This window comes from Anser anser, assembly GCF_964211835.1.
Source record: "Anser anser genome assembly, chromosome: 7".
NCBI classification, from domain to species: Eukaryota; Metazoa; Chordata; class Aves; order Anseriformes; family Anatidae; genus Anser; species Anser anser.
In genome coordinates, this window is record NC_139727.1 from 8,551,736 (window position 1) to 8,569,387 (window position 17,652).

The following is a 17,652-nucleotide window of genomic DNA, read 5'->3' on the forward strand; positions in this document are numbered from 1 at the left end:
GTTTTACTAGCTTTAGGAAGCAGAATAACCTGCTTCAAGCTTGCTTCTGCTGCATCCCTCCTGTTTGTTGTTTCTTTGTACTGTCACTGAAATAGGCCCACGAACCATTTTGCTGATGGTCATTTTGGATGTCCTCTTAAGTAACTGTGACCTTTTCACGGGTCTTTAGTTCGTAGTCTGCTTAGTCAGTGCTGTAAGGAGATGACCAGTTCAAAATGTCAGTGCCTCTTTACTCTACCTATCCAAATTGAAAGGTAGAAATGTTAGTGGTCCAGTTGTCTGAAGCTCCTTTTCCTCACCTGGGAATCTAGATTTGAAATACAAATTCTGTTGTGTGTACTACTCTGAAATGCCATTTCTGTGAACTTCAAAGTTTAAGTCTGCAATACTTTATTATTAAGTAAGTATTCTCTAAAATACTTTTACTGAAGTAAAAGCAAATGGAAATGCAAACTTCTGCGTCAAAGTTTTTTTGATTTTTGTTTAGAGGGATAAGAAGAGTATGCTCCCTTTTTTTTTCTTCCCACAGTGGGAAGGGGAAAAAAGTAGCAGGGGAATTAAATAAAACCTGATGAGACTAGAAGAACCATTACTGCTTTAGCTAGCTCAGAGCTAGTTATGTGAAAAATGCATTTCATTGGATTGTTCCTACTACTGTTTTCCAGACCCTGTGTCAAAGGGGATCACTGGGTATTGCAATGGAAAGAAATGTTTTTCACTTTTCCCACCCCTTCTCACTGTCATCCTTTGCACCCATATGTTATGACTTCGTTCATGTGTTTTTGAAATGATCAGCTGCTTTGTAGTTCTAATATGCACCTTTCTTTTAATTTTAGGTTCTGTCTTCAATTTGCTGACTCAAACCACAGATTCCAAGGAAAGGAGGGAGAAGTGGAATAAAATACTGAAGTGCCAGAGGAAAATGTCAGACTAGCCAATGACAATTACTGTTACTAAACAGTAGACTGTTCTCACAGTGGGAAAGTGGGAGGCTGTCGATTTCCAAGTTTATAAAAATGATTTTTGCAGACTTCCGTTGCTGAATTTCAAGTAGGCTAAAAACTCTTTGTGTTTCTGTTAGGAAATGGGAATATGATTCTTCACTGGTGTCTTCCTTCCTCCCCCACTTTTTGCATTTTTTTTGTCTGGGGTAGGAAATCCTAAACAAATTGTATGGAGTCAGCCAAACATACAGTTGATGGTCATGGCTGATGCAGGAACTTCAGATTTCTCTCTCCAATGACACCTGATTAAGGAAGAGGTTGAAAATTGCTTATCTGCTACTTTGTCAGAGCTTACAGTAACAGTTAAGGTCATGTTTTCTTCCATTTCCTGAGATTTGAATTCTGAGGTGATGTTCCCAAAAAGGCATGAGCAGATAATTTATGTTTTTTGTTTGGAAACGGAAATAATTCGAGAATGCCCAGAAGAGGCTTAGTAATTCAAGCCAGGACTCGCTGGCTGTTAGTGGGCCTTGCCTTTCTATTCAGTTTAGTTTTGCTCATGTATTTGCTCGAGTGTACCCCACAAACAGATAATAATGGATCTCTACCTGGCATTATAGGTGAGAACATGGGTAAAGAGTACTATCAAGCTCTCTTGCAGGAACAAGAAGAGCATTACCAAAACCGAGCTACCAGTCTGAAACGTCAGATTGCCCAGTTAAAGCAAGAGCTTCAGGAGATGAGTGATAAATTGAAAACCCTGCAGGAAAAGAAGAGCCCCAAGGTCAATGGTATGAACTACCAGGGCACCAAAGAACAAGCATCGAATGATCTCCTAGAGTTCCTCCATTCCCAGATTGACAAAGCTGAGGTGAGCATGGGGGCCAAACTGCCTAGTGAATATGGTGTCGTTCCTTTCGAAAGCTTTACGTCCATGAAAGTATTCCAGCTGGAGATGGGGCTCACTCGGCATCCAGAAGAGAAACCTGTTAGAAAGGATAAACGAGATGAATTGGTGGAAGTCATTGAGGCTGGCCTAGAAGTTATCAATAATCCAGATGAAGAAGATGGTCAAGATGATGATGATGGAGTAGGAGAGAGGCAGCTGTATAGCGAAAATGATTTTGTAGAAGGTATGTGTATTAGATGCTTTCCAGCCAATTAACGTAACGATATCACAATGGGCGTTTAATTATGTTTGTATTTTTACTTTTTACCTATTTGAAGATAGTCTTGAAACAGTAATTATACAGCAAGAGCTTCTGTTTCCGGTGATGAGAATAATACCTCTTATGTTTTTTGAGTAGGGAACAAGATACTCATTTCAGAAGACATCTTTTTCAAAAGAAGTGTGCAGGGCAAGTTGTATCTGCTTAAAATAGAGGCCTTTGTAATAGATTTTGGCTCAAGTCTGTGATGCAACTGCATATGTTTTTGAATAACTGAAAGACTTGCGGAGAAACTGATTGAATCTCTTGTTCCAGTATAGTTAAACTACTTGGTTAAGAAGGTACAGGTTCTCTTGTTCACACATCCATATTCTACTACCTTTAGTTAATATTCACGCTTCGGACTTTCATCAAGTTGGCGTACTCATGTTGGAAGGTAGATTAACATGGTAAGATTATGTCAGCTGAAGAATGTGGTGTTCTGAAGAGACCTTTCGTGATACACTAGTCATGAGGTCTGTGCCAGGCTGTGCATCTTTGAACTGGGCTTACTGGGGAAAAGCATGTAACAAAGTTGCACTGAAACGTGGGACTGTTAATACCAGCACTTTTCAGTTCTCTCGTTCTCTCATCAATTCTTTCAGTGCTTGTAAATTTAGTTATACAACATGCAAAAACAAATAGCATTTATGCTTTCAGCACTTACTGGCACGCTTAAAAAATGCATTAGCAATAATTCCTGTAGAAGTTGGCTTTCAAGGTATAGTGTAATGCTGGTGGAGATGAGTTATCAAAAACTGCCCTAGTACCTGTTTTTTGTGTTTACAATATTAAATACAGTTCATGCTGCCATAAAAACAGGTTGGACTATGTTATAAATGAGAGAACGTTACTATAAAAGGGACTCTGGATATCAGCGGTACTGATGTCTACGCTATTAAGCAAACACATGCTGGAGAAAGGTGCTGTTGGCCTTGAAATAATCAGTTCTTTCAGTCTAAGATGATGTAATTGGTCTGTAGCTCAGAAACAGTCTCTGCTTTTGACGGCTACTGTGTTTTAAGTTTAATGCCAAGCTCTTTGTTCAGGAAGGTGGGGCTGGATATAGAATCTACTTCACTCGCCGTATAACAAAGCCAGTGCAGTGTTAGGCTCTTATAAGGGCTTTCATTTAAAACTCTATTTTGTCTGGAAATTGTTCTTGCAGTGTCTTATTTCTAAGTGTGCAGCTGCTTTTCCTTTGTTTTGGATAATGCATAGTCTCTAGTGGATTTTTAACCAGTACTGAAATAGATGTTCACTTCTGTTAGGGTACTGCATTTCATGGCTGCAGATGTCCAAGCAAGCAGATTTAGGACCTTTGAATTGTACTTCGTACCTTGGCCTCTGTTCACGCCAGTGTATTTAGAAATGTTCTTGGAAAACGAACTAGTTTCATGTTGTTTTAAAGGCAGTCTCTTCAAGCATAGGTTACTGTATATCTTTTCTACAGTTAGTGTACTTAAATGAAAATATTTTCATGCTGTAGCTCATGGGTGTGTTAGCAGCTAGCTATAGTGTTATATACCACTGTACTGTTTCAGACAAGCTGTGGGCTGTGTGGGTGTTTTGTGTTTGTGTATGTGAAAATACTACTGGCTAATTTAGACACTGGGCCAGGAAAACAAAAGCTTCTGAATGTTAATTGTTTTCTGTTTGAAAACGTAGAGCTAAGAAATGGAACCAGCTGGTGGCACATCCTACAGGTCCCTTGCACTGTAGAACTGTGACCAATGCTCTAGTGTTACTTACGGTGTCTGATAGAAGTCCAGGTAGACAGTTGACACCTTCCCATTTAGAAAATACTGCTGCCTTAAGCTATCATAAACTACTTGGTTCAAATTTTGTTGCAAACTTAGTGTGCTGACTGAAGTTGTCACAACAATTTGTGTAAACGTGCGAAGAGCACAACTTAACAATGCTAATCCAGCAACTATTCATTTAAAGACAGTTTGTTAAAATTTCAGTTTAAACAAATGATATGTCATTTAAGTACTGTATTCTCATCCTATTTGCTGATAGGAATAATTGAAAATCAGTGATTTATGACTGAGACTGGAGTTTTATGCAATTTGAAACAAGAGGCTGAGAAACTGGATTTTTCGTGTTCTAGGGCAAAAGAAGAGAAAACAGACATCGCATTAGTTAATGCATAACCATCAGATTTTAATGTAGATGTGCCAATTTTACTGAAGTTTTGAGAAACCTGCAAGTTTGAAAAACTTTAGCAAGTTTAGGCCAAAAAAATTAAAATACATGCTGATGGATGGTAGCTTTCTTGTCGCTGCTGTTTTCCCTTCTGTGCTTACGCAGAGTGTCTACAAAGACATGGGTATTGCCCAGCTTAGTGCAGTAACATGAAGTTTAAAAACAAAATAATAAAAGAAGTTGCAGGTATGCATTTCAACTATAGAGGTCCTTTCTGAAAGTTTGAAATGATTTTTTCACAAAGCTCAAGTGACTTTTTTGAGGAGAAAAACAGTAAGTTTCTCAGATCTATAGAGCTTTTTTTGCGTTGTTACCCTTTTTGCTTTGATCAAGCCCCAAATGAAACTTCTAGAATTCTGATATTAACAAAGATCTGACCTTAAAAAAAACTACTTCTGCGGCTGCTGTTTCAGAAGCATTTTCATCTAAGTATTTTTCTTATTATTGCTATTAGGTCTTTGAACTCTTGAGGGTATGAGAAAAACCAAGAGTACGCTATTCCCTTTGCATGCAAAGCACCCCTAGGGAGGATGAAGCTGCAGTACACCTATGTTCACAAATGAAGGGGTCTGCAACTACAAGCAATGAACCTAAGTGCTGAATTCTAAGGTAGTGCTTAACAATAGACAATTTCATTGAGATCCATGTTTGAATATGGTTGAGAACACGGGGTGAGGTGAGTAAGGTGGAAAGAGCATAATGGTATTACTTTGGTCCATCCCCTTTCTTCAGGAGCCTGTGGTATTTGAATCTTGAATGGTGATGCAAAACTAAGCCTTCGTAGTCATCTGTTCTTCAGTGTTCGATCTGATGCATCACAAATAAACCAGTGAAGTTTATGTGGAGTGCTTTAGATTGAAAGCTTTTCCATTGAGTAGCCACTAAAAAATAGCCTTTGGAAAACAGGGCTTTACCTTACTTTCAGAAGTTAATGAGCACTTTGTTAGTATCTAATGAAGGTCTTGCTACTGCGTGATTGCCAGACTGAGTGCTGTTGGGGCCTGCTTTCCTTGTTTTTGTGTTTCTGGTTAGGACAGGGCCAAGGACAGAAATGGTCTTTTGATCTGAAACTCAAGGGAAGACTCCCTACCCAAAATGTCCTCAGCATGTAAAAATTGTTTATCCCAGTGCTCTAAGCTCAAAGCTGAAACTCCTTGGGAATCCTTATTATACTGAACTGTTTGTCATGCAAACAACCCCTTTAGTATATTCTAAGACCAGAAATAGGCCCGCACCCAGGTAATGTCAACAGGTAACTTTAATACACAAAAACCAAGACACATCTTGCATTCCACAGACCAAATGCTTGGTAGCTTTCCTGATAGATGTGAAACAAGTAAGGGAGTTTAAGGCAATTGAAGAAAACCTTTTGACTTTGATTAACAATTGATCTCCAGTATTCGTAAGATTAGGTTTGGTGAGAAACAGAACTCTGCAAAGCTGATAAAGCTTCTTGGACCAGGAAAAGCAACTGTTAAATTACTTCTGCTGCTTTTTATTTCTTTGCTTATAAAGCTCTGTTTCTGGATGGCAGCCAGAATATGCTAGTTGGAAGGTGAGATAGTATATTCAGATTTTTTTAACACCCAGGACTGACTCATGTAATAAAAACTAAGTAGTAAACCAGATGTTGGTTTTTTTTCTGGCTGATCTCAATTCTGACTTCTGTGTATAGAAGTTCTAATCCCATAAAAATATTCACATTAGTAGATTGCCAAAGGAGGTTAGCTCATAGCAAGAGAAGTAACTCTAGGATCACATACTATTAAAAAAAATTGTGGAACTGGTAAGATGATGAGATTCAAAAGTTAGCAATTTCATATTGCAGCAGTTGAATGCTGAAAAGGCAATGCTCAAAATAAGACTCTTATTCGAGTCTGTGGAAAAAATGCTGCTGTAACTTGATCAAGCTACTTTAATCTAGAAATTTTATTTCTGCCCTACCCCAGCCTTCTGTTGTAGTGTCATACAAGTTTATCCTTTGATTAAAGGTAAGCTATTGGCAACTCTGCTTTTTAAGTACTTCACTTACCAGTCATAGGGTACTTATCTTGACGTAGCTATTGGATGCTAGAAAAAGGTATATAATGTACAGTACTGAATTTTAACATATACAGGAATAGTGGTATAATGCATTTGCTGCATATCATATGAGAACGTGATGTGAGAATACTGGTGCTTCAGCTGCTCTATAGCCAAGAGGCTGTTTTCAGGCTACATCGCTCGACTACCAGGCATAAAGGATTGGAGTGAAATAAGACTGAGGGATTTGTGACCTATCTGCTTCTAACAGTCAACACTGGATTTTCCTTGTTCGTTAAACCACCCTTTTTGGTACTTCCAATTAATATTGACTTGAAACTGTCATACTTTTGTTCTGCGTTAAGATGTGCATATTTTATATAGCTCAGTTCCACTAGGAATGAATGTGGATTTGTGTGTCTTAAAGGAGTTTTTACAAACTCCTTGTTTAAAGAGTGAAAAACATTTAATTTGTAAGGTTAGAAAAGTTAGATTCAGTTACCATTTACTTTCAGTTGCAGCACCAACTTCTGCTACAGCCTATTTCCCACAGTCCCTCTAGCGCAGTAATGGGCATTTCCTGTGAATTCTGCCTGTGCCCACGTACACCTGCAAGAAGGCATCTTACAAAGAGCTGAAGGGGAATTGTCTAATGGAAAGCTGAAGGGGTCTGACAAAAATCACTATCGAATAGGGAGTTTGTTATAAGACTGTTGGGTGAATACAGAACAAGGGCAGCAGGAGGCGGAATTGGTGAATGAAACTGGATTTGGTTTGTGGGGGGAAACGGGGGTAGAATAACATAGAGGAAGGTTTAGGGAAAGCCCTGTAGGTAACTGAGAGGGAGGTAAAGAGAGCTTAAGGTATAGAGGGAAGAAGTTGGGGTAAGATGGTGTACATGCTGTGTGCAATTCTGGGCCCCGTGGTAGAAGAAGGATATGAAAATTTTAAGATGTTTCTGAAGGAGGGCTCTGAGAAATTAAGTGCCATAAAGCCCAATGTGACCTCTAAGAAACAGAGGGACCCAGAGATTACTTGAGTGTTTTTCAGATCTGTTTTACGAAGCTAGGAGGGTAAGCATGATTTTTTTTTGCTTGTATTAGGAAAAAGCAGAAACTTGCCCTCAAAAGTTCTATTTTTCACTTCAGAGTTCTCAGGAAAAACTGTTTCTGAAATACAACTGCTGGCATCTTTGACTTTATAAATTACTTGTGTGACTTATTCTTCAGGTTACTATCGTACAGAAAGAGATAAGGGGACACAGTATGAGCTGTTTTATAAGAAGATGGATGGCATGGAATACAGACATGTCACGTTGTTCCGACCTTTTGGACCCCTCATGAAAGTGAAGAGTGAAACGGTTGATATTTCTAGATCAATCATAAACATTATTGTACCTCTTGCTGGAAGAACTGAGGCATTTGCACAATTTATGCAAAACTTTAGGTAGGTGCATGAGATAATACAGTGAGTTATGTTGGTGACTTAGTATTTTGTTTTGTTTTCAGAATGAATTTCTGTTCTGATGGACTTGTGACAAAACTAATTACAATGTTTTGTGCAGCTGCCTTGGGATGTTTGTCATTTCAACCAATTGTCTGGAGATGTTCCTTCTGAAAGGAACTGAGAGATTCTCAAACAGCATCCCTTTTAGAGTGAATGCCAGGGCCACTGTGAGTCTGGACTCACATGATGTTGAAAACTTTCTATTTACATGAGCTTTTGAGTTTCTGTTTACAAAATAAGGTGTGTGATGGAGACACATAGTATTGGAGCCTTCTGGTTCAAACAGAAAGATGTGAAAAGTGGGGAAAGATTTTTTTTTTAGATTTCCTTGGAAGCTAGTGGAAGTCTGACCAGAATACTTACATCTGCTAATACTTCTAAACACAATAGCTTTAAAGTACCTGAAGCTTCTGTTATGTTGCAAGTAATAATTAATATCAGCTTATGCTTGTGTTTATAGGGATGTGTGTATTCATCAGGATAAGCGTATCCACCTCACAGTGGTATATTTTGGACAAGATGGCTTATCGGAAGTGAAAAACATCCTGGAGTCTGTAGCTAGGTAAGTGTGTTGATATGCTGTTAGTCAATACAAATAATATTGATTGCATTTTAAAATGTTATTTTTAAAAAAGTTGAAACAATAAAAAGAAGAATCTTACAGTCAGTTACAGGCTAAAAGGAAAAGTAAGCCTTACACATTTTTTTTGGTTGGCATTTTACAGCTGAAGTTGCAAAAGTCTCCTGAAAACTACTGTAAATCATTTTAGAGGCCAAAAAAGATTAACAGTAGTTGCTTGGAGGTTTCAGTTAGACAATCCAAAACAAAACTACAGGGGTGAACTTTGCCATGAGTATTCAATCATGCTGATACTCTGATAAGAACGGAAGTTCTTCTGAACTGGGATCTACGTGTTGATAGTTGTTTTACTAGGGAATTGATTTTATTTAATGATAAGGAAGAGAAGTGATTGGCTTCCTTAGCCAAGGAAGGCTGGTGGGCTGCTGAGTCTGTTAAAGGAGTTTAAGCTTTGCCCTCTGTCGTCTATGTAATAAGTAGTGAGTCCAGCACTTGCCCTCTGCTGTAAAAACAACTTGAAACCAAGTGTTTTTTATGACTCACAGCAAGTGGCATTACAGCAAATTTGGTATAAAACTCTCAAATGTTGCTTTTTTGCCTCCAGGAACAGGTTTGCCCAACTAAACAACAGATACCTCACAAACAACAGCTCACCTTTGGGTCAGGCAATAGTGTCTCTAAGTCTCTAAGGAGTTCACGCTCTGCCTGAGCCCTTGTTCTTAACCCTGTGAGCCCATGACATTGGTTAGCCAGGAGTGGGCACAGACAGATACGCTGCTGGCTTAAAATTTTGTGGTCGGTAGATCTGGCATGCATGGAAATCTTCTAGGAAGCAAGGAATGCTTTTGTCTTACTCCTGTAAAGCCTCTGTGACACACAACTTGCTGATTGCTGCCTTCTGTTCCTGGGGTACTTTCTGCCACCTGCTGTGCTCCCTGTGAGACTTGTTTTCATAACAACATGTAGTCAGGCTTAGAGCAGCAAACTCACTGGGTCTTTATCTGAATCTTCTTAGTGGTGCTACTGTTAGATATATTCATTCCATTCCCTTTGAGAATTGTCCTCTGTAATGTCTCTGAATGGGACACTTTGCCTGAAGGTATTCCTCAGGTGTATTTCCAACCTTCCTTGGCTAATCTTCCTTTCTTCTACAATGAGTACATCCATGTGTACTACTGGTGTGAAACAGTGAAGAAAAGCCAATTGACTGGATTATGGTGGCATAAATATACAGCTGACCTTTTGCCATATGAGTTTGGTGTTCAGGCTTCATGTGCCCTCTTCTCAGACTTGAAGAAGCCTTCAGAGGAGCAGACAGCTATTGCCTGGTGATTTTAATATCAGTTGCCAGAAGGTCTTTTTGATCTGTTCAAATGATTTATTGTGAAGTGAAGTTATGGACTAAGACTGAGGTTAATCTCTTTGCCATGTCTAAATTCCGGTACTCGAAATAGACAAAGTGGAACTGATATTTTTCTCATCCTGATGATATAATGGGATGCTAAAAAGCTTCCGGAGCGACACTACTGTAAAATGCTGAAGAAGTATAAATAGCCCCTTCCGCTCCACACACGGATTTATTTTGGGTTTGGCTCTGTTTTTCTTCTAGAGAAACTAACTTCCACAATTACACACTCGTCTCTTTAAATGAGGAATTTAACCGTGGCCGGGGACTTGACATGGGTGCCAGAGCCTGGGAAAAGGGCGAGGTCCTGATGTTCTTCTGTGATGTTGATGTCTATTTCACAGCTGAGTTCCTCAACAGTTGTCGCTTAAATGCTGAGCCTGGTATGTTCCTTTAAAGTTGCTGAAATTGAGTCTTGTCTTCTTGTTTGGCTTAAATTGATCTGAGTTGTGTATACAGAAAACTAATCTCAGTGGTGGAGTTGATTAATCCAATACACGTAGGAAAATGAAAAATTCTATGTGCAGACATGAAAACACTATTTTGACTGAGAAATAACTTTTACCCTAGTATAACTTGTCTTAAGAACCTGTATTTTTGCACAATAAGTAGTTTTCACATTCTCTTAACTTCTGGAAGTCTAAAAGAAAGCTGTACAGCTTAATTGTTTTAACAAACTATGTAAACTTGCGTAACAAAACTCAGTGCAGCACTTTTTACAGAAGGTGACTTTTGTTGCAACAAAATCTCTAACAAACAAGTTTGTTTTGTGTGTTCTCATACTTGCGATTGCATGGCCAAGATGCATCACAGGAATGGTTTTCAGTAGAGCTAAACAGTGTGCTTTTTACAGAGACAGAGCTAGGGTTCTATATTTACTTGCCAAGCTCAGAGTTCTTCTGACCATTTTACTCAAGCTCATGAAACTTACTTGTACAAGATTGTGTAACAGTGGATAAAGCTTTCTTTAGTTAACAAGCGTGCTAGTGAAGGCCTTCTTTTGTCAAACATTTGTTTTATTCCTTAATGCTTACTCTTATTCCAGATTTGTTGCAGCCAGGAAACTTTCTCCAAATGCCAAAACAAATTCTCCAAATTCAAATTAGTTCATTTGGAATTAATAGATAGTTTTCTTCACATAATAAACAGACAAGAGACTGCTATAAGGCAGATATTTTGGTTCTGTTTATTTCTGTCTCTGCGCTTCATGAAGTGAGTTGCGTATGTAATTGGAAAAACTTTGGGAGAGGAGTGTTCTGTGAGCTTGTACAAGGAAGAGTTTGAGAGACTGCTTAGTTCATGCTGACAGTTAGTCTTTGCTTCAAGTGAGATCTGAAAACACTTGACACGTTCAAATTTATACACAAATCAAGGTACTGAGTATTCTCATGGGCTATCGCTGATACCTTTGCACTACTGGCATAGTAAGAACATTATCGAGCTTCTGGAACAGGCATAGAACTGGTGTCACAGCGTAATGAGGATATTCAAGATGCTTAATGCTCTTGCTGGGCATCCTGGATGTACATGCCTTTCTGTGCGTGTGGAAAGAGGCAAGGTAGTAAAACTCAAGCTGTGCGAGTGGTTACTTGGACTTGGGTATTTTTGTTGCTTTTCTGCTTAACATTGTTGCAGGGATTTTTCAGTCTTCTAATGTCATGTCAATATATGCAAATATAATGTGGATATATATAAAACATATGTTTAAGAATTTGTGTATATATTCCCCCTGCTCCTGTAGCTTCTGGCCCACAAGATGCCATGGGTTACCTGAATGGAAAATCCTAGTGGTTAGACCTTTTATCTGTTTTCTTATCTGTTTTCATTAGATGGCTAATAACTATTATTTCAGTTAGAGACTAGTTTCTAGTTTCCTCTTTCCTTCAGAAAGGATGCCTGCAGTAACAACTTCCTTTTTGACTTCTAGGGAAAAAGGTTTTTTATCCTGTGGTATTCAGCCTCTATAATCCTGCTATTGTCTATGCCAACCAAGATATACCACCCCCTGTAGAACAACAGTTGGTAAGTAGCGTGACTTATTCAGAATAGAATTAGTTGTGCTTTGTATTAAAAGAGAATTAATTGTAACTTAATAGTCTTACGTGGGATATCTTATAACTTTTGGCAGTGTATATGTAAACACCCTTCTCCGTTATAGGCAAAGCATTTTGGAAGACAAACAGTACCAAATTCATTCTTAAATAAGCCTGGAGTTCTTCTTAAATTAAATGTGCAACTACACAAATGAAGTTGGTAGTTCTTAATCAGTTCTTAATCTATTGCTTAACTCCAAATTCTGGGTTGGAAAGCCAGTATTTTAGGAGGATGGGGAATAACGTGGCAGCAACTCTGATCCTGTGCTCCATCAAACAGAATAAGTGAAAGGAGGAAACTATGAACACTGATAAGCTTCTCTAAATGTAGACTTCTTTGCTAACTACCTAAATGGTGGTTCAAGAAGTGTGCCATGTAACTCAAGATAGGAAAAGATGTCAGTGGCTTTTTTCAGACTGAGTATGCAGCTGTGCTCTGCAAATTTTCCTTTGCTATCCAAATCTATGAAATTGGGTGCTATATCATTAATTTTATCTTGTTTTTTAATGAGAAACGCTACTTCTAGGGGAAATTTCAGGCAAAATAAAAAAAACAAAATTCAAACATTCGAGAGAACGGGTTTAAGGATAACTTGGAAGTGCTGTATTTCTGAGTCTTTGTTGGAATGGCTACACTGAATATCCAGCAGTACACTCTTTAAAGAGGCTGTGTAAGTGAAATTGGGGTTTAGCAGCTGGGACTGTTGAAGTACGTAAGTTTGAAGGAGCAAAAACAAAAAGCAACACAGTCACTGAATGTAGTTCTCCCTCCCTTCCCTGCAAGTTCTTTGCTAGAATGCTGTAGGAGGGATGCTTTTGTATATGGCCTCAGGTAGTCACAGCTGAGAGGCGTGAACTTTTTGTCTGAAGGCCATGCTATTTGCTTATTTGAATCCAACAGTTCTATGATTGACTTAATGAAGCGTACTTTCCTTAATGTTTCAGAATAAGGAGAGGCAAATGTACCATTAGAAACTGGGTAGGAACTGGATTACCAAGAACAGATGACTTTGCAATAAGCTATCAAAAATGCAATGATTGGTCTCAGTAGATGACATAGAAAACGTGGTGTTGCTGAAAGGTAAAAGTGCAAACTGCAAAAGGAGTAAGTACTTGAAGTCCGATAGAAAAGGGCAAAGTGAGCAAGTAATTAGGAAGGCCATATGTGCAATATGTCACAGAAATACTGGAAACATTATATGCTGTATCCTGTATTGAGCAAATGATCACAAGAGTTTAGGGTTCTACTAAACCAAGTGCAATGTATGTCCTTGGGTGTATCTTGCATTTCAAAAAGCTATTGTTTTAAAATTGTAGGTACACAAAAAGGATTCTGGTTTCTGGAGGGATTTTGGCTTTGGGATGACTTGTCAATACCGGACAGACTTCCTGACTGTTGGTAAGATGAAACCATACCATAAAAAGTGTGGGGAGGTTCAAAAGATGTTTCCTGTGTTCCCTGTTTTCTTATCTAACTACAGGGAAGTAATGTTTTAATTTTTATTTTTCCAAAGTCCAACTGGCTGATTACCGAGTTGGACCAATGAATGAAAACACGTTTTTGTAGTTTTTGATGTTCCACCTGATGAGCATTTGTTAAAAGCTGCAATATTTTTTAGTGTTAACAAAGCTTACTCTTTCACATTTCATATTGACTGCCTGGAGCAAATGAGCAGTTTAAGAAGCAAGTTCCTCAAGTAAACAGCTAACAGGGAAAAAAAAAAAAAAAACATTATTAAACTTTCAAGCTTCTTTGAAAGAACTTTATAGTTGTTCAAAGGCTTTACAAATATGCTTTGGCACCCTCTTGTGGCATGCTATTAAAAACAACAACTTGATGTTCTTAAATTTGGAAGACTCTCTTGAAGATGATGTGCCAGAAGATATAATGATACAGCTCATGTGCTATATGATGATTTGAATGCAGGCTGATTTCCGATAGCAGACATACTGCCTGACGTGTATGCTATATGCTAAATGAAGACATCATAATTCTAGAGTTTTGAATCTATACCCCAGTCTGAACTGATACTCGCTATGGTCCTGGAAAGGCAAGAGAGACCTTAAAATGATGCAATAGGTTACTTTTCTTAATCAAGCTTTTTGAGTTGTGACCTATGGAGTAATTGCTGACACTTTTAGAGAGGGCTTTTCATATGGTACATGACTGCCTCATTTTCCAGCTGCTAAAATCCATTATGGTTGCTAAAAATAACACAAGCATACCCAGTGTGGTTTGCCTATAGTTTCTTGCAGCTGTCACATGGGGTGTCATGCATAATGTGATTTGGATGCTCTCTTGTAAGGGACTCTCTGAAGCCAGCAGTGCATGATCTATGTCCTGGACAGCTTCCACTGTAAAAGATGTGGAATGTATGAAGCTCCTCTCCCTCAATTTGGCATGCTTTGGCATGCAGTAGTTTAATTTAATTGCTCCATAATTTCTGGTATGGCATAGATCGTCTAATATGAGGAGTGTTGCTTCTTTTTTACCTTGGATCTAGCTTGTATGCCAACATGTTTTCTGATACTGTTTTTATAGGGGGTTTTGACTTGGAAGTGAAAGGCTGGGGTGGTGAGGACGTTCACCTTTACAGAAAGTACTTGCACGGTGACCTGATTGTGATCAGGACACCAGTCCCTGGTCTGTTTCACCTCTGGCACGAGAAACATTGTGCAGATGAACTCACTCCAGAGCAGTATCGCATGTGTATCCAGTCCAAAGCCATGAATGAAGCCTCTCACTCGCACCTTGGGATGCTGGTCTTCAGGGAGGAGATTGAGACTCACCTCCGTAAACAGGCTTACAGGACTAACAGCGAAGCCGTGGGTTAAATGGAGCCCTGTGACGGGGTGAAACTGATGACTTCATGTTCACAATGAACCAGCATCATTTTACAGCCTTAATTCAGCTTAAAAATGCAGTGCCTCTTTTTCAGTGAGGAAGAGTTTAGGGTTTTTTGGTTCTTGTATTTGTTTTCTGAGTAACTCTTTGACTGATATGCTATTACCTACATATCTTGCAAGTTGAAGCACCTCAAATAAGGAATTGGAAAGTATATGTAGTTCAAGGAAAGTGTCTTCAGTGTCGATTGGAGAGATCAGTGGAATGTACAACTCAACTCTTCTCCATGTGGTACATTTTGATTCTTAAATGTATATTATTTTAAGAATTAAATTAAATCTTGTGCTGAGTATTTTCAGTCTGTATGGCTCACTGCACTGTGATGTTAGAAGGCTATTATACTTACACTCCGTTGTGGAAATGAGGTGTGAAAAAGAATCTTGCTGTAAAAGATGTACAGGATATGCTAATTGGTATGCTGTCTGTTCAGGCTGACTTCACAGCAATAGCTTGATGCTGCATTTGCTGTATTAACAGACATGCACATTGTTGAATACAAAGAAATTCATGTGAAAGAGCGGGGGAATGATAATGTTAAGTGGAATTTTAGAGCGTTTAATATAATTTCACACTGCAAAAGACACCACCGCCTTATCTTGGTGATGGATCAAGGATCAAAGAAGGTAGGAATGTTCCAGTTGGGCATTTCTGGATGTAGTCTTTTCCCACAGTACATACCACATCATAGAATCCCTTCTATGAACTGAGCTATGCTATTAAACTTTTTTTAAGGATTTTTGGCCCCACTCCTTATTCAGAGGCCCTGCTTGTGCATCTCAGCCTTTAAGCTGAGGAACCATCATTTAATTGCCATGTAAATTTATTAGAGACCCATTTACTGTTATGCCAGTGTTGTCCCTTTCTTTCCCTCTGTCATTTTCCTGACGTGTTTTTGGAAGCAAATCACATACTCTTAGCTGTTTCACAGACTGAAAAAGCAAGTGCTGTTACAATCTTCCATCACAGGATACTTTTGGTTCTACTGATTTATCCCAGTAGCCTTATTCTTCAGTTTTTCAGTTGCCTGTTTTTTTTTTGAGGGGGGAGGGAGTGGAAGGGGTCAAGCATGCATGAACAGAATTACGCTGCAGTCTCATGAGTGTCTTGTACAATGGCACTACTACTTCCCTACTCCCCTTTTGGGTGTTCTGGGATGCATAAGCAGTTTAAATGCAGGCAGGTCACCTTTCTCCATGTTGTCTTATATGCTACCATATGGCATGCCTAATTTTTAATACATTTGTTTTTAAAATTAATGCTGAGAATGCTAATTCAGTGGTTATACCATTTGCATGGTCTCCACAGAATTTAGAAACTAGGCCAAAACCCTTCTCAAACCTTTTCAAACCAGGTAATTAAGTTTTGTTAATGAATTCAGTTTGCTTCAAGAATTCTGAAGGCAATTAAAAATTAAAATGGTTGATTTTCTGAATAGCAGATATGCTGTGCAAATAGTTCCAGGCACTGATCCTTTTATATATGTACATAAAATTTGCCTTTATGTAACTTATTGTGGAGAACAGTTTCCTGTATTGTACTTAGAGTGAAGAGAATGCGTTGCAAGACTTCTTGCAACTGTTTCTCTGTATAATAAATGGAATATCTGCATTTTAGAAATCGTTTTAAGCTGTTTCTTTGAAATAAATGTTTATAATATTTTACCAGGTAGATGACACACCAGATTCAAGTAATAGTATGTGCAGTGAGAAGTTCAACCAGCACACTTCTGCAGCTCAGGTGAACATCTACCCTGACCACATATAAAACTTACATATACACCAGATGTTTTATTGTAAGATACCTTGGTGGTGGGTACTTACAAAATAATGTACCAGTGAGAAAAAGAGTAAGTACGTAGGCATGATGAGTTTTAGTAAGATTTAAGTAGGAACTTCTACTGAAACTCCAACCCTTAACACTTAGTCAGCTACTGCTGTCCTGGCTCTGCTGGTGCAAGAATAAGCATCAAAAATGCCTCTCACTTCACACACTGGCATGACTGCTGGGATTGTATGAACGTGTTTACCACTGCTGCAGCTCAGCTTTTATCACTCAACCAGTTTAGTTCCCATGTTCTGCACACAGCAGACTGATGTGGATAGCCAGATCTCTTATCTTCTACTATTTCCAGTGGTTGTGCTTATCATAAGTGTCTGAAATGAGGAAGGAGAAAAATTTCACCTGTCTGCATCTGTGCAATCCAAACTGGTCTGATATAGATGCTGGAAGGCAATCAGTAGGAACTACTCTTGAGAACTTTTTTTTCCGTTCATCACCCCAGAATGAGGAAGTGAAGGCACTGAAGTTAAGTCAGAACTACTACAATTTGTTCATGTCAGGGTTGGGTATAGACACAAGCAGTCCAAATAATGATTTGAGGACTTGTGAACTTCTTGGAGCCCTTGCAGGTCTGGCCTTTCTCTTCTCTCTTCTGCACAATTAGTTCTGCTCTCTGCAGTAACCGCTTGTGTGAGAACATGTGCTATGGCATATCAGCTCATTAAGAGCGTATTTGTGCTGTGTTATGAAATGCAGAGAGATTAGTGTGGGCTCTGTGCTATGTTAAGTCATTGCAAGGTACTTGCTCCACAATGGTAATAACAAGGATATGGAATCTCCTCAGATACATTTTGTTGCTAAATAGTGGATACAGTACACACATCCAACAACTCGTCTGCCCTTCTGCAAGATGATTTTACTGCTTGCAATCTGTAGAACATTTACAGCAGGAAAATGCTCAATTCTAATAGCGTTAATAGTGTTTTATGGTGTTTTTACAGT

The 17,652-nt window shown here is 38.7% G+C and overlaps 1 protein-coding gene across 17 annotated transcripts in view; it reads left to right on the forward strand.

Annotated features, from left to right (window-relative positions):
• CSGALNACT2 (chondroitin sulfate N-acetylgalactosaminyltransferase 2) overlaps positions 1-16,488 on the forward strand; it is a 31,999-nt gene extending 15,511 nt beyond the window's left edge. For 13 of the 17 annotated variants that reach the window (XM_083843847.1, XM_083843841.1, XM_083843845.1 and 10 more), the window contains 7 exons: positions 837-2,077; positions 7,612-7,828; positions 8,349-8,450; positions 10,078-10,256; positions 11,801-11,895; positions 13,284-13,365; positions 14,509-16,488. In XM_083843847.1, coding sequence (XP_083699973.1) covers positions 1,420-2,077; positions 7,612-7,828; positions 8,349-8,450; positions 10,078-10,256; positions 11,801-11,895; positions 13,284-13,365; positions 14,509-14,801 — 1,626 coding nt within the window. In that variant the 5' untranslated portion in view covers positions 837-1,419 and the 3' untranslated portion in view covers positions 14,802-16,488. The remainder of the gene's footprint in view (positions 1-836; positions 2,078-7,611; positions 7,829-8,348; positions 8,451-10,077; positions 10,257-11,800; positions 11,896-13,283; positions 13,366-14,508) is intronic. The other 4 variants (XM_083843839.1, XM_083843837.1, XM_083843838.1 and 1 more) reach the window with 2 other exon arrangements.
• The last annotated feature ends 1,164 nt before the right edge of the window (positions 16,489-17,652 follow it).